General features: G+C 43.1%; 2 protein-coding genes and 1 long non-coding RNA gene across 3 annotated transcripts in view; 2 read left to right on the top strand and 1 right to left on the bottom strand.

Annotated features, from left to right (window-relative positions):
* Positions 1-819: 819 nt before the first annotated feature.
* Positions 820-16,244, top strand: LOC308197303. The gene is made up of 3 exons (XR_013952787.1): positions 820-1,428; positions 4,053-4,182; positions 6,241-16,244. It is a non-coding gene; the product is annotated as an uncharacterized lncRNA (long non-coding RNA).
* Positions 1,489-16,417, bottom strand: NRBF2 (nuclear receptor binding factor 2). Its single transcript, XM_080597544.1, has 4 exons — positions 16,251-16,417; positions 5,368-5,452; positions 3,740-3,780; positions 1,489-3,027 (listed from the first exon to the last, which is right to left on the bottom strand). The coding sequence occupies exons 1-4, from the start codon at positions 16,302-16,304 to the stop codon at positions 2,311-2,313; spliced, it is 897 nt and encodes a 298-aa protein (XP_080453670.1). The 5' UTR covers positions 16,305-16,417; the 3' UTR covers positions 1,489-2,310.
* A 75-nt stretch (positions 16,418-16,492) lies between these two features.
* Positions 16,493-23,094, top strand: part of LOC308197299 (uncharacterized protein) — a 72,278-nt gene continuing 65,676 nt past the window's right edge. Inside the window, exons 1-2 of the mRNA XM_080597565.1 lie at positions 16,493-16,801; positions 19,273-19,387. The gene's annotated coding sequence lies outside the window, so the exon portion shown is untranslated. The remainder of the gene's footprint in view (positions 16,802-19,272; positions 19,388-23,094) is intronic.

Raw genomic sequence — 23,094 nt, 5'->3', positions numbered from 1 at the left:
ACCGCAGTGTAGGAGCTCCTATCCTATTAAAGAGAACATTATGTTCATTCTTGTTTCTGCACCACTGATGGGAGTAGTGTTAAACCATGCTGCCTTAAGTTTGTTTTCAGCAGCATTCATGCGTTTAGTGGGCAGACTGCAAGAACAGAGTAAACAAATGTTTGAATTGCAAGAGAGAAAATTTTCAACGGCACTTTCAAAGTGGCAGCATAAAGTTTGCCTCTACTTGGTGATATTCCTATGGAGAAGTAGCTTCCTTCTTCAGATCTGGTGTTTTGTTTATGCAGCGATGTGAAAGGACAAACAGCTGTGGCTAAAAGAACCAGAGGTGGCACCTGCTATTCCCCTGCCCCCTGCTTAGACTCCTGATTCTTAGAGGTAGGTAGCCAGGCTTAAAATTGCTTCCTTTTCTCCTACGGCTACTGTTTGCAGAGACAGCTGCCATGTCTGTCTGTAGCTAACAGCCCTGGCAGTGACATGAGATAGGTGCTTAAATAATTTGATTTCCTTCCCGTGAGCACACGCCATTTTCTTTGCGTTACTTACAAGAATAGAAACACTGTGCTCTCCTGACTTACTACCTGTAACAGCCAGCCAGGCAGATGACAACGGAGAACGTAACTCGCACTTTACTGAGAGCAGCGGGCTGGGGCTGACCTGGAACAGGTTACCTCACCACAGCTGTACCGTGGGACCACGTGCTAAACTGCTCCAACAGGAAAAAAAAAACTCCCCTCCCCCCCCCCCCCCCCCCAAAAAAAAGACTAGTTTCCTGCTACAATTCAGCACAAGGGACCTCCTCTAATGAACTCATCTTACCTTTGCTTCCATAGCTTTTTCTAGCCTGCAGTCCCTACTTCCCTTCAAGCAAGCACAGGAGACAGACCAGGCATACAGAGGCATGGGGAGAATTTGCACAGCAGTGAGGTGTCCTTGCTGTACTTCCAGGCTATTCTGGAAAAAAAAAAGTACCCTTAGAAAGAGCAAGCTTACCTTGTAACACTCAAGAATAACTTGGAATGGGGTAGCTTGCAACACTCAACACCTTCCATTAATCAGTAACAGCTAGAACTAACGCCTGCCCCCAGGACACGCCGCCACCCTCACGCCCTGCGGCAGGAAAGCCTGGGTTCGGGTGACGCTGCTCCGGGGCTGGGCACTGCCGGAGCCCTGCTGGAAGGAGCTGAGCAGCAGCGCCTGGCGCAGAAACCAACAGCCCACATGGGTGTGCACAGCTCTCGCAGCACGATTCCTTCAGCCCAGGGGAGCCTGTCTCTGGGCAAGCACACGGTGCTGCCTCCTCTGACACTTCACCTCTCTCTAGGTATTTAAGCAAGCTATTAGCAAAGTCACTTTATGTACACGCAAGGCCCTCTGAATTTATCCTAGCTTTCCAGTATCTGCTGACGGCTGAACACAGAACTTCAGGTGAGTGTTGTGTGCTAACACCATTAGATCTAAATTTGTTTGTACAGATTTAACATGCACTTAGTGTCAAAACACCTTGGATTTTATTTTCATATCCTTTTTGAATCAGGTTAAGCTGTAAACAATTTCTTGTTCAATCAAATACTGCCAGCTAGAATTACTTCCATTCATGCATCACTGAAAACAAAAAGGGTATTTTTCCTTAAGTATAGATTTTTTTAAAACAATGTCACTTTATACAGAAACCAATAGCTAGATTTGATGCACCCTGATTAGTTATGTAAACAGATAACCAAAAAAAAAACTCATCAACAGAACTAATAAGTTGGTTCCTTCATAGAATGGAAATTTAAATCTCTCCTGATTTGAGGTTAACTTAGTCAGGAGTATAGAGTGTGGCACATAAATCCATCTAGGAGGTGTAAAAATTGCACTGTATCTGAATTAACAAAGTTATGCATAATGAAATGCACAGTTTAAATTCATGCTAGAAAGCATTTTTCAATATGAAGTGGCAGCCAACTGGCAACCATAACAGTTAAGTTCTGCACCATCATTTATGGCATTATAGATAACTATTACATATAGTATACTTTAAACCCCTGAAGGATTGTGTTACATGAAACATTCTCCAGGCAGTCATTTGGTTTGAAACATTGGGAGAAAGACTAAAGAGCTTGCCATCTTATACCGATTATGGTACCTTTAAGTTTTATGAAGTAGATCAGATATGATGTGTATTTCACAGTAACAAAGTTGCTTAATGCCTTTTCTCCAACAGTAGGATTGTGTTAGATGTTTCTGCCCTCAGGTTATCATTGTCCTGGTGGTTTTCCCTTTTCTTAGTTTAGGTAACTACATTGAGCACTTATTTCCTGGTTTTTAACTATTCATCAGTCCTTTCAGTATATCTTCAGAGAGTTCCAGCAGAGGGAGTTCAGGGGATGGGATGTCCAGGGGGGGAAGGTTGGGTATTGGAATGTCCTTTGCCTTCCCCGCAGTTGTTGCAAACTTTTGCCAAGTTGCAGCTGAAGAAGTAGTTTCCGAGTGTTGCTGCAGGCTCCACAACTCTGACTTCTCTACAAAGTCAGCATCTACATCCAACTCCTTCTCTACTGGAGATTTTTGGAGTCTAGCTCTTTCTGCTTTTAACTGCTTATTCTCTCTCCTTAATCTCTCGTTTTCAGCTGCAAGAAATTCTACATGCCGTTTCAAATCTGCAATTTTGGTTGCCTGCTCTTCTATTATTGTTTTGTCGTCTTTAGGAGCTTTACTGCCAATACACGCTTCCACTGGCTCATTTTTTTTCTGAAGCAGAAATAATAGTGTATCCGGGTCTCTGTCAAAGACACCCTGAATATCATGTAGATGTTTCTCTGTGGAAGGGCTGTATTTCTGAGTAACAGGAACCAAGACATTCTGATCATCAGATTCTTCAGCAGGTGGCTTAAAAGAAGTCTGAAGGTGTGCAGCTGCTTCTTTGTCAGCGTTCTGCTGGGCTTTCAGCTTTTCCTCTCTCTTTGCCCTTTTCCACCTCTCCTGGATGAGCAGTAACTGTTTCATGTGACTATCCCTTTGTAATTCCAGTGATAGCTGAGCCTGAGTAAAAACAAGATTAAACAATTTCATTGGTGATCCTTAATCCACCTGAATATTCATGCAAGTAAAGTTACATGCCTGTAAATATTTACATAAACAGCATCATAGCATGCCCCAGGGAGAGGAGGAGCCTTTGTTATTCAGACAGTAAATCCAACCAGAAGTGCTCTCTGCTTGTGCAATGCAAGAGATTCAGATATATCACCCACATTTAATACAACTGCTGGTATTGTTCAGGAGTTAACATTTAGTCTTTTTTGGGTGTGTAAATCACTAGCCAGACAGTGATAATACCCCTGAGCAGACGCACGAGAAGTTTAACTGATCTGTAACCAACACCAAGAAAGAACAGGTTCATTTGGCACACTGTACATGAAATACTCAGCTCCTGTGTCTCAGCAAAATGGCCTAAGTGCTTCAGAGCAAAAGTTACCCATGAAACTAGTTTTATCACCTACTTGAAGGCACCTTACAGGCTAGAAACCATTGCCAGGGAACCCCTGGATGGGTTAGTAGCTCTCCTATCCCTGCTCCACATAAACTTGCAAAAACTCTCAAGGAAGACTAGCATCTCTGCACTTCCAAACCTCCCAGTGTAGTTGCTGTGGATCTCAGAAAACAATATGGAGTACTAGAGGGATACGATCAGTGAGGGCACGATATAACACAGATACACAACAGAGTTCTGGTGTCCACTGCACTTGGGTCTCACCTGCTCTGACTGGGTCAGCTTCATAGCTTCTGTAAGGTATGCTGCAAAAGAGAAAATTGATAAATGTGTTAGGCAAGGTTATAAGACATGAATGTTTCCTTAAAAGTTAAGAAAAGGCTTCAGGCTGTTCATATTCTGAATTCCCACATAAAAGAAGTAGTCAAAATGCAAAGTATTTACCAAACTACAGAGGCTGGAAACACCTGCTGTTTCTCAAAAATCAGAAAAAAATTTACTGTAAGATCATGTAGTCTATGCTACACCCTTGCCATGGCATCCTGTTGGCTGAGATTGCTAACAATTTGTTTTTCAGAGAAGGACAGGAGCTTAGTATCATGGCAGCCATTTCCAGAAAGTCGCAGAACAACAACTTTTCCCACGAAGGGAAGAAACACAGACAAGGACTGGACTCTTAACATACATGCATTTTAAAACAAAATGTGGTAAGTAAAATCCTCTCTCTCGTGATGCACCTGTGTTATTAAGTCATGCTTTAATTATGTTCTTGATTAGGAGGTACAGTCTGTAGTTCCCCATTTCTTTCGTTAACTTCCCCTTCAGACCAAAAAATGTGCTGGCTTAGAGGCAGAGCAGCACTTCGGACTTTGACCGTATCTTACTAGTGCTGAAAATGACAAGACATAAGAAATTCTTAACCAAATTCGGGTTGTAAGATAATGACACAGAATCATCAACTGAAGAAAAACAAGAAACATTCAATACCTTATTTGGTTTTGCTTTGGTATAGGAAGTGAAGGAAACCAAAAAGAAAAGTCTGCATATCAGGATATGTGCTATCCCTCATTGCTCTTCCTACTCATAAATACCAATTTTCAGTTTCTCATTCTATGGGGTTTTCTAGTATTTATGAATGGAAAGCAAGAATGCCTGGTATCTAGGCTACGATCTTCAGAGTAGCCACTTATTTTTTCTACACACAAGCCCTGTCACTGGAAAAGTCCTACTTATTGCACCAGTTAAGATTTCCTCTTTCTTCTTCTGCCAAGCAGTTGCCACACTGTCAGCCAGCTGAGGGACTCCACCACAAATAATTAAGCATGACTAGTTAAATGAACAGGTAGCTGCACAAAGTCTCACTTCGGAGACGCTGTCAGTCACCGCATCAAGGCCTGTGATGTGCTCTGCTGTCCTGCTCAACTTCTAGGGAAGCCGAGCTCATTACTTGCTATTAGCTGTCTTGACTTACATATTAGGAAGGGGAAGTAAATAAACTTTTGTCATAAAAAGTTTGCGTATTTTCTTTATCAATAGAAAGCACATTACTTCAGCCATGAAAGAAGTGAAGGAAAAAGGAAGTGTAAAGCAAAACCAGCTTACAGTAGGTCCCCAACTGCACTTTGTACACGACACAAGGTGTTGGCTTCGACTTGAATCAAGAACTGCCTTAGCAGTGATAACCACCCCCAGAAAAATCAACTTTGGAAATGTCTGACTTCAGCTGGTCATATTTGAGAAAATGTTTCTAAAAAGATCGTTGATCTGGACTGAAAAACAAATTCACAAGCGAAGAATAAAAATAATATTTTGCAAGTAACGAGATGCTCCCATGAAACATGCAAATCTGGAAACTGATTTTAAAAACTGGAATGTGAGAAATATCTACTCACCAGCAGCTTTTTTGTGACAAGAAATTGCTTCTTCATATTTCCCTGCTGCCAACAAGCGGTCTGCTTTTCTGCTCTGCTGGTGAGCCTTAAAATTAAAAAGAGTGTTACATCAATGAGGGTTAACCAACAAATAGTTAGATCTGTTTTTGAAGTAATTGGTATATCTAAGTCTTATACTGATTCCAGTTCTCAGGCCTTTACGCTCAGATCTCCCAGTCCCTTCTGAAATGTATTATTTGGTTTCTTTTTTTAATACTGCCTTACAAGGGTCTGTACTGTACAGGTAGGAACTGGAGTTTGTTAATGCAGCAAAGACAGTGTGTACACAATAAAAGCCTTTTGAAGCTCTCCTCCAAAAGTATATCCTCTCCTTCATAGGCAACTGTTCACTGTAGCTGTGTAAAAAGACCAAGAGGCCACAGAAACTACAAAAAGCTGAAAGTGTTTAGGACCAATTTAGGCAGCAGAATGCAAGATGTTTGAACTACAGAGCTGGAAAATGAAATGTTACAGCTTATCCCTGGTTTGCCATTTTCTGATGTCCCATCCCCAGCAAGCTTTGCTTCTCAGTTGAAGAAAGTACAAAAGACCTTGGTTGTTTGCAGCTTACATCAATTAATGGAATCAGTACAGCCATAGCTGAAGGTATCGAAGTCACGTCCTTGCTGTACAACAGTTAAGTCTATACCGGCATTTGTAAGCTACTAATGCAAACCACTAGGGTAGACTAGTGTTGCTGAAAGCAAGCAATTGGTGCAAGTATTTGCATATGCTTAGTGAGAAAGAATATTGCATAATGAGCACTGCAGCATTCATGAAAGCACATCTTTTTGTCGTTACTGTAAGATAGGAACTTTGTGGCCCTTTCTCCAGGAGAAGCTTTGTGATATGAACGGCTACAAGCACTCAGCTGGCACAACCGTCAGTAACGCACGGGATGCACGGCTGCTTCACTCCATGCTGAGTTTGAAGAAAATAGATGTTAAGTACCAGGCACCAGCTCTGTGAAACAACATGAGACAGTTAAGAAACCGAAGTGTTTGTCTGATTCTACATCTTAAAAGACTGTAGTCTCTCAAGACAGCCTTTACCAAATCCATACTGAGGAAACTTGTAGGGGTAACAGAACTGAAGGCCTGCAGTCCGCCTCTCTAATTCCATCTCTGCCCAGTAGAAATTCTCTATTTCCTCTTTTCACCCAAAGGCATAAATCACATCAGGCTTTAGACGTTTGGTGCATGTAAATCACTGACTCCCTTGAAGCACGTTCCAGGAGCAATATAAAAATGACAGCATTTGTCCCTGTCCCAAAAAGTGAGAACAACTGGTTCCTAACAGGAATTACACTTTTCTCTGCTCCTGCAATTTTGGTAGAAACGTCAAATGTAAGATAATCCAAACAAGACAGTGACGTGATTCTATCAAGTCTAACATGATACTTGTACTAATAACCATTTTAAAAAAGTTCCAAAATGCAGATCCATTTCTTTGTCACTTTTGTCCTCCAAATTGACTTAACACCCAAATTGTTACAGTAAGTTCAATTTTCTACCAGAATTTTAGCAGCTCTGACACCACAGAAGAGAATGACTTCTGCAGAAAACCCTCTTTTGGGAAACAACTGTTCTTAAGCAATCCCTAGCAGCTATATCACTGCATTTAGACATTCAGCTTTTCTAAAACTGATTTTCTATGCTAATATGGTGAGTATTTAAAAAAACACCAAAAACCTCCTTGATTCTCCACAACAAATACTTCAGTCATACTCCTCTTCCTCATCTTCATTCAATCCTCATAGCACTGCCAGCATTCTTTATTTCCTCTGCCCTGAGGTTAAATAATCTCAGCAGATGAAGTGTTTTTCTATTGGAAAATCATCTATTTTATGGTTGTTTTCTATGGACTCCTACAAATGACATATGCCAGAAAGAGAAGCTTATTTCCCCTGGGTAAGAACAAATGAGTAACAGCTCATATAGAGCCAGCTCCTCGGTTACTCATGGCAGGTCATTCAGTTACAAATTAGCTATGTCATGCACATAAAAACACCTGAGCTAGTTCCTTGCAAAACAATTTTTTCAATAAATTGATATTGGTACAGCTTCTTCTGCAAACTGCACAGGTGGGTCTAAAAGAAAGGGCAAAAGGAAACAGCTAGAGACAAAAGAATGAAGAAAGCAAGTCAAAAAGCCAAGGGACTGGTTCTATTTGTTAGTTTCCACATACAAAAATGGATTGTTTTCAAAGGTTATTTTCATATGTTTTAAACAATTGGGGAATGGTCATATTCAAATCACTTAAGCACGTGCAGATCATTTGAGGACAGTGAGTTGTTATTTGGTGTGGCAATTAAATTATTTCCATTTTCAGTTAACTCCCAGTGAAGTTCAAGGGAGTCTGAAGAAGCTGGGCTAGACCATGAATAAACAATTTGGAAAAAAAAACCACACAGATCAGAGGTGCTAGCAAAAAGAAAAGAGGATTCTTTGACTGCGAGGTCAAAATACTTTTCTTGCTGTTACATCAAAATATCTAGATGTCAGGACATCTCATCCTGCTGCCTTCCCCCATCCACCAGCCTTCCCCATTAGGAACAGGATCAGAGGAAATCCAGTGATTCAGCGCAGCCTCCTGTAAGAAAGCTAGGTGTTCTCAGCCAGTCACGGGGAAAGAAATTCCTCATTTTGTATGTTTTCCTGCCAGCTTGACAAGGAAAAATTTGTTAGTTATTCCACCTTGCGAATGCTTGTTCCAGTTAGTTGATTGTGCAAGGACCAAGGAATTTCTCCCATTTTCATGGCAGAACATTCAAAAGCAGCAGTCTGAAGAAAGTTGTGGTGCTGTTTCCTAGCAGCAAGTGATGAATCTGCAACAGAAGCACTTGCTTAATAAGCCACATATCATGGGTAAGCTTCTACATCTTGTCTAGTCTGCTGGTTTATTCTTAGCACTCAGTTACACTTATACACAGCATCCAACCATTGTTAGCAAAGCTATTTTGAACTCAGTGGTCTGTATCCCGTTATAAAACTGGCAATGGAAGAATGGGCCCTGTATCATACAGTGGGAAAAACGACTCTCGAGTCTCTCCCCAGCCTGATGTCATGCTAAAGGAAGGTGTTTACACCAATGATACTGAAGCTGCTCTGCTGGCCCTTAACAGATTCAACAGGACTGCTTTGATGTTGGTACTGCTGCTGTGATGACTGCAGAAACAGCCGCTGCACAACCGCAGTGGGTTTACGTATCTGATTTCTCCTTCCTCTCCCAGTTGCAGTGTTGGAAATATATGTAGGATGTGGTGTAAGAATAATTATAATTTCTTAACAAGCTATGGATTTGGAGGGGGGAAGCAGTTCAGCAACTACTTCCAGATGTCCCTCCCCATCCAGACGAGCAGGAATTCCCAGTAGGCAAATGGACAGGTGTAACAACTTGACTCTCCTAACAGGAAACAGGTGTGAATGACAGATGACCAAGCTAAAAAGCTTCCTCGAGTTACTCCAAAGTATTTGCTTCTGAAGGGATCGGTGTGTGCCGTACTTAGTCACTTCAAGCCCCCTGGATGAACTGCAGAAGCAGGTAAGGCAGACAGCTTTCCTCGCTTCCCAGCTGTAGCTGAGATGCTGAGGGACGTTTGTAAGTCAGTGCTGATGTTCCAGAGCAGTGCTCCCCTTTGATTCTCCACCCAACTAACCCAAACCACTGCCTAGGTAACCTCTGAGCAACAGAATCAAAAAATAATCAAATCCCACTCTAAAGCAGCAGTATAGGTATTTCTTTGCTTAAAGCTTTCCTTAGCAGCCTTAAAATTAATACTTCTTTCCAATATAAACTAGACAATGATGCACCTGCAGGCCATGTGAAACAAAGTCACAAGGCCCGCTTGCCAGATTTTGTACTACTCTCAAACTTCAAAAAGAAACAAATGCAGTAACTTTCTTTCTAAGGAAGATGAACCACTATGACTTAAAGGATTACCGCCATAGGATCCCAGCTTAGGCTGAGGGTGCAGAAGGAGGCTGCCTTTCCCGTGTGATTCCAGTCGATTGCTAGCTCTTACAGAGCTGAGGGTAACAGTGGAAAAGCATGCTCCATCCTGCAGTACTTCTAAAGGGTAGAGGTAGTGCTGCTGGCTTTCAAATAGGGAAGTCCACCACCCTCTCCTTAGAGCAGTAATTCGCAACAGTCCCCATGTAGTTGAAACAGTATTGTGTGTGTTTTGTTGTCCTTTGTTCTCAGAAGGGGAACTGTTCTGCACTGGACAAAGTCTTGCATAAACTGTTAACCTTGCAGCCTTCTCCCTTAATTTTAAGGGACTATTTAGCAACTAATATATTATAATACGATTATGAATTGCAGGTTACAGTGGTTTACTTACTATGAAGTTACAAAGGCAGGAAAACCCAGCTACTAAAGTAAAGGGGTGTGAGCAAATTGGACTGCAAAGAAAGTTATCTGCAGTATAACAGTCTGTAAATGTTTCAAGTTGCAACCAAAGTTTGCCACTAATACCATCTATTCTATGCTATGAACTGTGGATACTAGTCATCTTTGCCAGAAAGGATCAATACCTATGCTCGCTTAATGCTGAAAGCAATAACAAAGGTATTTTTCTGAGAGATGGGCGATCTGTCCAGTGGTTTGTTTCCTTAAGGATACAGGGCTGTCTTCCTAAGAATGTATTTAGGGGAAAGGAAGAATAAGAAAATGCACCTCATCATTGCTTCAGTATTGTACCAGTGTGCTGAATATCTTCTGTGTAGAACTGCACAGCAGCAGACCACGAAGGGTGGGATGAAGTAGTGCCTCATCGCTTCCTCCACGCACACACAAGTGTCTTTCAAACCCATTTTCACCTGGAACCAGTGAACTTGGAAGTGTTTATCATGCTTCTTCTATTATTATTATTTTTTTTTTTAGTAGATGGCTATAGTTTATTCTTGGACCAGTCAGGTCAAGTTTTATACTAGTGTTCTCTCTTTATTCCATTCCACTCCTCAATACACACACACAAACAAGTCAGAAAATGCTTGTATTTCCAGGCAGTTACACTAAAAGCAAGAATAACTTTAAAAATCTTGTCCTATAACTTATGCTAAACAATGGGAATATATTTGCCACTAAACCTAAAGAAAGGGCAACATGTAGCTTTATCAACAGAAGCAAGCCCCCTTAAAAATACTCCTCGTATGCTTTGGAGAAAGACAGAGTTGACTAAAGGAGAAACAAACAATGGCACAACCCATTGTGGCTGCTCAACCAATACCACTAGCCACATGCTAGCTCAATTTTGTATTTTAAAGCCTGTATTTAGCAAGGTTGACAGAACAGTGACTCAACTGTAAATTACAAGTTACTGTGACTATAGAGCAAAATAAGTATGTGAAACTCATGAGAATGTACTCTCAATATTAACAGACTCCTCAGTCACTTTTTATTGAACTGTAAAGATGTTGGAGTTCAACTCTATTGTAAGCAGTAGTATTAGAATTTAAATATATGGGCAGACAAACAACCAACTTATTGTCATTTCGCCAACCAACGTTAATTCACTGAATAGCCCTAACTGACTGTGCGTGTGTTCCCAACCTATCCCAAATCTAAAATAAAATAGGTTAGTCTGAGTTCCTCACCATGTAAATGCATTTAAGAGATCTGGCACAAAACCAGCTTGCACACAGTGCTCAGGCTAGGTGGAGTCTCCAAACCCCATGCAGGCATAGCTGCAGTTATTTCCCCGATCACCTGCAACTTCAGTAAGCTGTGGTATCCTTTCTCTTAATGAATACTCAGGTCAACCTCATTCTCTTCCATTTGGTCCATTTAATATGATAAAAGCACTATATACTTTAAGTTGTTTTTCAAAGCTGTTTCGCATCCCTACAGCTCCCAGCTGCTTTTTGTAATGCTTTTCCCCTCTAGATAGTGCTGCAGTAGGTATACGCAGGTCTTGGTAACTGGAGGTTATAAGCTAAAGGAGAACGGTCCCACTGCCCTGACAGTAAAAGCGATCTGGGTTCCTGTTTGCACACTTACAGCCCTAAACTACATGGTTCAGATGACACGGCAACTGAGCTACCCTCACTAGGGACAACTGAACCAGCACCACAAGTGTTTAATGGTAAAGAGGCCATCTCTGGGCAACAGCTTCCAAGAGGTGGGGCAGAAAGGCTTCAGCCTGCTGCTTCGCCAGGCCTCTGGCAGACTGCTTCATTTTGGCCTTTCAGACTCGTGTTAAGCGCGCTTACTCAGAGCTGAACCGCGTGGCTCAGTGATACACATGTACCCTGCCTGTGATGCCAGTGTGACACAGCAGAAAGGAACTGCTGGTAGCTACCCAAACAGCACGGAGAGCAGGGAGGAAATGATGCTTCCTTCTGTCAGCCACCTGTAGCTTAGTCAGTTATGTTCCTGACTGGGAGCTCCTGCAAGGTGTTAGACCTGCTACGCAGAACAGGCTCGTGTTGTGCTTGAGGAGTAATGACATGAACGCAACGTTGAATGACCTGAATACCACGTTGCTGAGCCAGGCAGGCTAGTAGTGAGCAGGGTGTGCAGCTGAGCATCCCCGGCATCACCTCAGTACCTCCACTCACTTTCCTCAGATGTGCTGCTGCTTCTGTGGTTCACACCTTACATTTCCCTTCACTGAAAAGATACCCACATATGTATCACGTATAAAGGGAAAGCCAAGACAATGCTGCTATTACCATGGTAAAAACAGACTTTGCTAGGCATGTCTATATGAGACTCTTCCACTTTCACTACCTAAAAGCTTGTTTCCTCTAGTCTGAGTTCAGAATTGAGTGTATATGCCTTTCTCTCTTTCATTTTACATTGAAAGAGCAAGCATAGCAGTTTTCAGGTTATGCTTTATTTAAAAAATAAAAATCAACAAAAAACAGGATTCAGTGCATGTTTCTATAGATGAACATGACTTTTTTTTTTGTTCCCCCCAGCCAAAACAACAGAGGTACAGAGTGGCATTAAATCTCAAACACATTGGTCCACGTGGTCTCAATTCTTTGGTCTCTGATAAACTTTCAGAGATGCCTTCTTCTCCCCCCCCCCCCCCCCCCGCCCATTCCATATGCCATATTCTGCCTGCTATTTTACCCTCATCTGGATGTGGTATTCGCTTCAGTTACAAACCATTTGTTAATGTAGACCATTGACTGGCTTGCACTGGAATAATTGCTACCAATGTCTCACAGCATTAATGTTTAAAAACTTTCATTACATATGAGTCTGGCAGTACATACATTGTTGTATTATTTTCACTCCAGCCACCAGTCTGTGCTTTCTAGTTTTCAGCAAAACAGCTTTTCCAGCTACCCTTATACTTCAAGAAACTTACAGAAAATAGTATTCACCACATCTCAAACTGTATCTTACTATATGCCATACGAAATGCTGTGATCTTGTAGGAGAAATACAAGGTAGATAGATGTGGTATGGCTCCTTAGCACGTGTCCTACAGGAAAGCTGAATACCTACACAGAGGTATTAAAGTCCACGGAGTTATGAGGTTCTGGATGCTGGACTCCATTCAATGAACAAGTTTCCTTTTTAACTTCTTGAGGTTGTTAATATTTGCCTCATGTTTTTACTGTGTTACTTTCAAGCTTCTGGTGGTCACCTGTGTGCTGTTATGATTCTGAAGTATGGAAAATTCTTCAAAGGTGTTTGGCTGACCCCTTTTTCTCCTATACCTAAGGCTAAAATAGTCACTGGGTTTGAAACCGGAATTCTTTGCCTAAACCAGATGGCAGAAGGAACTGCCCCTACAGTAGGCAGCACATAAAAGATGAAGGTAAGAGCTTCTACAGGGCCTCTTCTCTTGTGAGACTTATCTTCATTTTTTTTCTTCTGTAAAAGTTTTTAAATTTGTTAAGGAATGCTGACATGCCTTAGTTTACAGCACTGAAAACAAGTGTTCAGCTGGACTAGATAACCACTATATGATTGCCTGCAGGTGCAGGGACTGCACTTAGCCCATAGCAGTGTGAAGTTCCATGGTGTAACCTAAATACTGTACTTGCAGGGCTGAGGAACTGGCTTCCTTCTTAGCAAAAGGATCAGGGCTTTAACCCGTTCTTTTGCAGTTAGATGACATTTGTGTGCAAAGCACACAGCACACTGTGGAGGCAGGAGGCGGGCAGGAGAAGGAAGGAAGGAAGAGGGCAAGAGGAAGAGCCCAAATAAATGATCGGGTATCAAAGCTTCCCCAAAACACTTTCCTACGGCGCTAATAACTGGGATCACAACAGACTTGGGAAGAGTTGTCTCAATTTATTCCTAAATGAAGTATCACTGGATACAATGGATACCTTGAGGACAACTCAGTGGAAAATCAAATTGGCAGTTAGTACTGTAGCACAAGCCCTGGAAAGGTTAAGAGAAGGAAAGATGGGGTTAGACTGCATAATTATCTGTTAAGCATGCAGCAATGGCAAACCATAAAAATAAGTTAAGTCTGTGAACTGAAGTCCAAACTCTAAGAAGACAGGTACATTTCTCACTGAAGTCATTAGACTTGAGGTTCATCTATCAAAACTCAGTTAAATAAAACAAACATTGTTAAGTCATAGACGTTAAAAAACTCTGGAAAGCAAATCAGTGTTTGTCAAGTGCCACCTACAGAAGGAAATCAGCAAATTATGGAAACAAAAATCTAATTAAACTTAAGAAAAAGAAACATCTTAAGGCTTTAATCAAGGCCAGATACTTTAATCCAAATACGTTAGATTTCTATTCTCTGAAATATAGATAATGTAACCGAAGTCAGCAGAATAGATGAGGTATGGCATGCCACCTGTAATTAGGAAAGCTAAGCAAATAGTGAAATACGTAACTGAAAGTCACTAACATAAGTGCAGTGGGTGTGCTACATGTTGACAGAAATGGAGACATTAAGACACTGCGAAACTACTAGGGATTTCTTGTCAGTTCAGATCCCTAGAAAAATCGGGACAGTACCCCTGCTTCTAAGTATCTAAGACCAGATGCGAGCTTCAAAGGACAAAGTGAGCAGCATCCAAGAATTATAGCAAGTTCTAATGAAAATTTTTAACTCTAGAAAAAGCCATTTCACTAAAATTAGCAACCACCAATGCACTGAAAGTAGGAAAATATCTTGTACTTAAGACAAGAGTCATTGTTATCAGATAAATAAGCCTAACTGTTAGTGTAGACTAAACCAGTTAATAGCTTAGGATTTTTTTCCTCTCTCCTGTCCAAATGGTTTGGCATCTCTGGAAAAAGTTATGCTCTTCTGATCCACGTGAGCTAGAAGAGATTTTGAGGAGAAGCAAGAGAAGTACATGACATTGAACATTATCAGTAACTAAAATGAATATTCTTACACTGGAGAATTGGCACCTCCCCTGAATGTTGTTACAAATATGAAATTCATCTGCAGAGAGGGATGGTGAATAGAAGAGCTTGGGGAAAAATAAGTTACTTGATACAGCCTGAAGACAGCGAGTTTTTCCACATAAGAAGATCCATGACTGCATTCTGTAGCAGTTTCAGGAAAAGTTTGAGTGTTTCAGGACACTTCTTAAAATGGAGTAGGGACATACGTGCTGACAACTTTGTAGCTTTCTGTATAGGACTATATAAAGCAACCTTTTCCTGTATCATCCGTTATGTCAAAGTGTCTTGATCTTATTTTTAGCCTGGTGCTAGACAGGTGTGGTAATTGCACTCTACTGTTGTGGTCAAAGCATCATCTTTTCGGGCAGAAGCCAAGCTTTAGTCATACTCTTGTCATTCATAATCCCTAGTGCATGGTCTCAGTAAGAAACCCTGCTAATTGGTGATATCTGCACTGCCACAAAGCTGCTGCTTACAGACACTTCCTAGTAAATATCTGTTACCATTTTCTCCTTAAAAGCCCATACACCAGATCTACTTCTAAAAGGTTTTCTAAAATGTCTACGAACAGCAGTAGTTCCTTCTTCCTGCATCACTGTACTGCAAGTTTGCCTGACTTTATACGTTTCACATTGCTGTTACAAGAACTATCTCCTTCCTGCTGCTCCTTGTTTCGGGCATTTTTCTGTTACAGAGAGTAAGAAGTCTGAGACAGCATGATACAGACACTGTCATGGCTCCACACCTTCAGTTCAGCTCTGAACAAGACCACCTTCCTGCCATGCTGCTAGTCCTACCTCCACAGGTGGTCTACAATGCCCATTTTCCAAGACTTTCTGAAACTAGGGAGCAACCACAAATACCTGGCTGGCTCCGTCTGGGGCAGTGAAGGGTCTGGCAGGGCTGCTGGCAGGCTGGCGCAAATAGACGTTGATTTAAAAACAGGACTGCTGCAGATCCCCACGGCGAGCACGGCCGTGACTAACCCCCCCGGGCCGGCAGCCGCTCCCGAGGGCGGCACAGCCGTGCTGCTGGGTGCTGCCCGGGGCTGGGGACCAGGGCAGCTGCTGGGGAGCTCTGCGAGCACCGCTGCGCCCGAGGCGCGGCCAGCACACGACCTTGGGTGAGACACGCAAGGCAGCCGGGCACCGACTGACCGCCGGGTGCCGGTCACGGGGCAGCGGCCGGCAGCTCGGGCTGCTCACGGCCCGGTTGTTTTTGGCGAAAGGGTCCCTGAGGGGGTTCCGTTCCGCCGGGGCGCCCCAGGGGCTCAGCCCGGGCAGAGTTATGCTGACTTGAGGACGGCGGGGCGCTTCCCCTCCCCAGAGCGCACCCCGGCAGCCTCTCCAGCGCCTCAGAGCCGCCCGCCGCGGGCCCGCGTCCCCTGCCCGGCCTCCCCCCCCTCCCGGCCCGCTGCAGCCGGGCCCCGCAGCCAGGCCGGGCCCGGTGCCGTTCCCGGAGCAGGGGCTGCGGGCGGGCCCCGCTCCCCGCCCAGCACTCACCAGGTTGAGGGGCCCCTCCATCACTTCCATGGACGGCGGGGGCTGCGGGCACATGGGCGCGGAGGCGGCCTGATCGCCGCTCCCGGTGCCGCCGGCCCCCACCGCCCGGCCCTGCCCGGCCCGGCCCTGCCCGGCCGCCGGCGCCGCTCCGCCCCCGGCCCCGGCCCCGCCCCGCCGCCCGTCAGCGCGGCGCCGCCGCCGCCTCGCCGGCCGACATCTCGCGACAGCGCGCGAGACGGGGGAAGGCGGGGGAGGCGCCGCGCCGGGCGAGGGCGGCCGCAAGCGCCTCAGCGGCCGCACTCTGTGACGGGAGTCCGGCGGCGGGAGGGTGTCAGCCGCTGGCGGCGCCCCGAGCTCCCCCTCCGGCCCCTTCTCCTCCCGTCAGGGAGCGGTGCCCGCACCGAGCCCCCGCTGCGAGGGGAGCCCCCAGGGCGGCTGCTGCAGCCCCTCCGGGGCGGGGAGCCGTGCTGCTGAGGCGGCGCAGCCGCCGTGGGTCTCGGTTGCCCTGTGTGAGAGCAGGTGGCGGTGGTAACAAAAGTGCCGCCTGGCAGGTATGTGGTGGCAAGGCAGCCGTGTTAACCGTACGATAACCAAGAGCCCTGGAGGGAGGCGTTGAGGTGAAGAGCACTGAACAGCCCACAGGCTGACCAGCTGAGTTACTGAGGGCTGTGATTGTCCCTACCTGTACAACACCGCTTTGTATGAAGACTAGGGAAGAAAACTGCCACGAAGGGTTTGGGTGGAACTTGGGTGGAACTGAAGGTGGCCCAAGTACATGGGGACACAGCTGTAAAACACCACAAGGGTCATGAGGGGAAGAAAACGGGAGAGAAAATAGAAGATAGAGGGGGAGAGTGAGGCACCTAGAAAACAAGATGTGAAAAAGCTAATTAGCAACAGGTAAAAGAAGTCCAGGGCTCCCTTTGTTCCCTTTGTAGACGTGATTCTCAGACATGGCTGGCGTCTGTGGTCTCCGAGGGAGCTACGTGGCCCGATGGGCTGTAGCTCATAGCCTTGCCCTGCGCCATGGGGACTGGCGTTGCAACATGGCGATGCCTGTGGGGAGCGTTCCCTACACGTATGTGGTTAGACAAGACAGTCTCTTCAGGCAAGGAGCTTCTGGAAGATACTTTGTTAGTTCCTGTTCTCATTTGCAATAATTTATCTATCACTTGGTTTAATTATATATCACCAAGTCAGATCCTCTGTAGTCCAAAGTGGTTTTGACCTGGAGCCCTCTTACTGAGTAGTAGATAGGTGGAGTTGGTCGGTAGCAGTCATCAGAGGTAGGTCAGCAGGAGAAAAAAGGCTACATGGTGCTTCACTGGTGGCACTTGGACACACGAGATGATACAACATACTTGTTTTTCTTGTACCAAACGCTCGTGGTTCCCTTCTTCCTGTTAGCTCGTGTACACATGCAGACATGCACGCATACGTACACTCAGGAAGAGGTAACGTTTATCTGTCATCTGTAGGAGTACAAATCCCATCTTGATCATCCCATTTGTTCACTGTTCCTCTTTGTAATGACAAGCCCTTCCCTATCCCTTACTCCCGTGCTGCCTTGCCTTTTTCTCTCTCTTGCCAGTAGTGCTACAATAAGAAAAAGTCTGCCAAAGGTCTTTACATCTGAGCGGATTACTTGGTTTTTCGATTGTTAATGAAGTTGCACTCTGTTAATGTGTCACAGTTTACTGATTTTCTTACGTGTGTATGTGAGATCTACACACTTAGCTGGCTGATCGTCCTTTTCAATGCTGCATTAATCCAGCAGCAAATTTTGATGATCTTGCTAAATACTATGTGGGATGAGATTTTATATACACTGGCAGTTAAATTGCGTACTGTCAAGCTGTTATTTCTAGCCACTCTATGAACTCTTTTTCTCATCTTTGCTGACTGAACAGCACATTTTTTTTGTTTGTTGTTAAAATCTATCACAGATCTGTTTGTGTATATTTTTGAATTTTGCGTAAAAAGTTTGACTCATGACAGGTAGCTGCATGGCTGTTTTTTACTGTGTGCTCATCAGTTCTCCATAAATCATACCAATTTGCCAAAATAGATCATTAGGTCAAACACTTTCTTAGAAATAAAACAAACTAGTTCTGAGAAATGTTTTCCGTTACTCCTGCTGCTGGCTCAGGAAAGACATTTTGATTTACTGGGTTTTAAGAGACAGTCGATGTCCATTTCAAGGAACATTATCTTTGGTGGAAAAATGGAGTAAGACGCTGAGCCAATTTACCACTTGTGGAATGGGAGCTAAAGTAGTGGGGAAAATTCTTTCAATAGGATAAAGGTTTTAGGAGCCATATTGCTGCGGCAAGCCAGCATGTCACAGTGTGCCTGGTGTTCAGGTAGCCAGCAGTGGTCATTACTGTACTTCCAGTGAAGCAGGCAGTGACTGGAAGCCCCTCAGGGGACCCAGTAAGGCCTCTTCTTAGCTGGAGGCTGTTGGCAGAGGTGTAAATTGGGCATTTTCCTTGGCATCTGTGGTGTTTCTTTTTTTTTTTTTCAATATATCTGTGGTGGTTTTAGATCAAAAAAATGAAGGCAGATAATAAAAAGAACCCTGACATGTTTGTTTTTTGAAATCTTATGTTTTTCTTATGTTTTAAAAGCTGCCAGTAATATGCAGTCTGCTTCAGAACCATCAATGTTGGTGTTTGCAATGCTATATTCAATGTAATTAGTTTCTTGCCTTTTTTTTTCTTCTTTTTCCTGATGGATAGCTAGTACTTTTTGGCTTTGGCAAAATGAAAGTATCTTTGTGCCCTCATCCTTCAAGAAGCATCATGTTGCCAGTTTCTGAAGCTGCTGTGGAAGGCAAGTAAAGCCTTGACAATCATCTGTGTAATAGTAGTTGTAATGGGAAATAGTTCTAATTATTACTAGTTCAAAATCTAAATTTGTGTGGAAGTTCTCCTTAGCTCAGAGGATAATTTTGGAACACTTTATAGGTTTTTATCCAAAATTCCAAGATCCTAGACTACCGGATGTTTCATGTTCATTCCAGATTGTCTCTGCTAACCTGATTTGTGCCGGGCTGAAAATGGCTACCATTCTTTGCCAATGTCTACAGAGTTGTTCTGAAAGATATGAAGTTGCCCTCCAGAGAAAACAGAACCATAGTAAGTAGTTTACTCCATTATCTGTAAACTCATCAATGAAAACAGGGTGATTATTTCTTTTCATTACCATCTTTTCTGTGTTTTGCATGTTTTGCTCCTCCCTGGAGGCTGCCTGGGAATATCATGCTGACTGTATAAGTATAAATTAAATGTTTGTCTAAAAGAAGAACTATTAAAATGTGATTCTGGGCAGGATGTGCCTGTCAGCAGGAAGCTTCCTAAAATACCCTGTGTTTTAAGAGTGGAATTTTAGAGTAGGAGGGAAGTGTAGAATTGCTATTTACCTGTCTGATGCTGCTTTTGACACACATGATGAGCCAGCTTCATTTGACTGTCACCTCCTTAGGAGGCAGAATTCCTCAGCCCACACTTTGCTTAGCATTGACTACTTCTTTATTTACTCTTTGTGCCTTTGCATTTTATCTGGACTGTGCATTTTCAGTTAAGCTCCAGTTAAAGACAGGCTTCTCAGTCATGGCATTGTAGGAGGGCCCACAGAGCCTCCCACACAGTGCCTTCCTCAAAGAGAGATGGGGATGTCTCTTTCTTTGAAGAAGCACTTTTGAAACAAAAGGGATTCCCCTATGTCTCTGACAATTTATTTCCCACCACACATACACAGAGCCATCGGACTGATGGACCTAATTCCATTTGTCAGATTTCTCAGAATTACCAGATTTCAGGATCACCCCCTCGACATGGCGTGTCTCTTCAGGTTGCCTCTAGGGAATGCCTCCGAGGGGTTGTGGGCAAGGCACTGCATGAAGAAGGGCTTTGACAACTGTGGCTGAAGGAAACTCTTTCAGAGAGCTGGGAGATGTCTCTTTCAGAGAGTAAAATTTTGGAGAAGGTGTGAGCTAAATGAAAGCCTTTTCCTGCCACCTTTTCTCCTCCTTCCACGTCTCTTTGTATTTTGGCTTTTCAAGGTTCTCAGTAACTTTTTCCCTCATAGTTACATGCAGTCAGCAGTCAGAACCAAATCCCAAAACAGCGAGCCATTAGAATGGGCAGAAAACTTGCAACTGGAGTGCCCAGACATGAGAAGTTTTATTTTCAGAAGAACTTCAGCACAGCTTAGAAATCAGCAACCATAATTTGGCAATGTTCTTAGCCACCAGAGCAGCTGAGAGAATTAGACACCTAGCCAGATTTACCAGGAAGGAAGAACTGGTGAGTTAAAAAACAAGAACACAACCAAGACCATGTCTGAATAAATTTCCAGTCATCTGTACATAGACCATTTATTGAGAAAGATAAGAAAAGAAAAACTAAATTTTCATAATCCTGATTACATGCAGAGGATTGACCCAGATGCATGATTTTAGCTGTATTTATTATATTTAAACACAATGTATGCCTTCACATGTGTTTACTGAAAAGAGGAACCACAACCATTTAAATTAAATGCTTTTTTAAATATTACTGCTTAAAAAAGAAACTACTGAAATCCTGCATGCTAAGAAGTAATGTATACGACTGAGGTGCTCTAGAATTAATTAGGTCTCTTATTTCAGTTTTAGAATCAAGAAGATTTTTTCTCATTGCTTGCAGAATAAAATAGCTAAATACTCTGCTTAGATCTGAAAGTAGTTTTGCCCACAGCAATCAAACTAATATTTTCTTTATAGCTCATTCTCTCTGTCAGCTTTCTACTTATTTCATTAGGCTTTAGATCAGGTTCCAAGTAACTAATTATATTTATAGTGTGATTTCTTTGCTCAGTACAACTAATTTAGGTAAAGGAGTTGGTGGGAATGGTAAAAGGCTAAGTAGTATGCCGTTGCATCACTTTGTCCAGGTGCAAGATACCAACAAAATTGTGTTTGTATTCATAAACGCTCAGTATTTAGCTGAGCAGAAACTCAACTATTTTCTGTGTGGTGTGAGAGCATGATGATGAACAGTGACAACTCTTTCCTTTGTCTTGGTGAGGGCTGACAGACAGCAAAAGTAGGCATCATATGCTGGGTGTTTTAAAGTGGGGATGAGGATTCAAGCTTGGGGATGTGAGGATGTCCATGTTTTTCACTCGTGCTCCATTGCCCCAAGCTTTATTCCTAACATTTCATAACACATATCCCCTCCTACAGCTTTGCTGTAAAGCCACCACCCTCCCTTTCATCACTTTCCATTCCTTGCCACAAATCCCCTCTCACCTATAACCCACAGGCCTGCCCCTGTTTCCCCAGCTCAGATCTGCTGCTCCGTTTATCCCCATCTTTGAAAGTACTAGTGCTGCCCCCCTGCTTTTCTTACTGCCTAACTAAATGCTGCTACAGGCAGCAGAATAACGCTTCTTTCAGCTGACCCTATCCACAAAAATAAAAAACTCTTCAGCACTGCCTTCTGAGGTTAAAAATGTTGAACAAAAGTAAGTTGTTTATCCCTTAGCAAAATAAAGCTGCATTTTATTTATTTTTTTAAATCCAGTGAACATCACCCATCCTGACTTCTCAGAATCTTTTGAGTTTGTTCTGTTTTTCCTCTCTCAGGCTGAAATGCAAGGGCCCATTTTTGAAATGCAAGGCCCGTTTCAAGTTGACTTTCTGATAAGAGGTCTGGTATTTGACACAACCCTGTAGACTACAATGCTTGATACAGCCCTATAGACTACAAGGCTGTGTGAGATCTTTAAAAGCTGGACCTTGATGTTAACAGAGGGTTCTAGAGGATGCCAGCAGTTTTTTGGAGGCCTGAACCATAACATCATGTTCTGGATCTAAACTTTACTGAGGACCTTGAATTACCTCTTTTTTTCTGGTATATTTCCACTCCTGAGAAAAGCAAGAGCTGCAAGACTGACTTATAATATACTCATTCAATTAATCAAGTGAGAGTGAATCAAACCTTTCCAGGCAATTTTGTTTGAAGTGTCTGCACTCTTCTCTGCATCGTATGAGGTGCCAACACCAGTGGGAGTTTGCCTGCGGTAAGAGCTGTGGGTTTGGATATATTCTTCCATTTTTATTAGGTCTTACACACACAGGAATTTTGTGCTTTTTAATCTTGTAACTGTACAAAACTTATCTGGCTATGAAGGAAGATAACTTAGTGCTTTCCTGTAATTATTCTCATAACTGTTCACATTATGTTCTATGAGCTAGTCACACTTAAAAAATTCTGAAGCCAGTTCTTACAACAAGAAGGTATTTAACTGAAGTCCTTGCACCATAACTTTAACCAGTATGAAACCAGTAGCTCAGTACAGCTACCAAGATGCATCTATCAGAGCTCCTTCCTGGCTGATTCTACTTGGTTGTTACTTTCACTGCATCCATTTTAGCATTATAATTTCCTTCTTTCTCTCCATTTATCATCTGTATGCTTTCCCTTAAAATACTTTATATGGAATGACTTTTAGCAAAAGCCGAGTGGTCCAAAAAATATTCCAGCTAAACACGTTACATATTTATTGCTCTTAATACTCGGGGTGTAGCTGCAGAATTGCCTAGTATTTATTTGCAGAGTACCTGTACTGAGACTTCCCTTGTTGGCATGCACATACATACAATACACGATAGTCCTACACCCTTTATAATCTTTCAAGACAAAAAGAATTATGAAAGTGAAACCAGGACATGAAGAGGCAAACAGACTTTGGAAAGCTCTGCTAGCAAGTACTGTGCAATACACTACATTTTGTAATACAATCAGTTGAACAGTTATACAGGGCTTACGTACACAAAATAGGATCCAGTGGTGTCTGA

Source organism: Anser brachyrhynchus (assembly GCF_964034855.1).
Source record: "Anser brachyrhynchus genome assembly, chromosome: 6".
Taxonomy (NCBI): Eukaryota; Metazoa; Chordata; class Aves; order Anseriformes; family Anatidae; genus Anser; species Anser brachyrhynchus.
The sequence above is the reverse complement of the archived record's forward strand: the minus strand, read 5'-3'. Positions and strand labels throughout refer to the sequence as shown.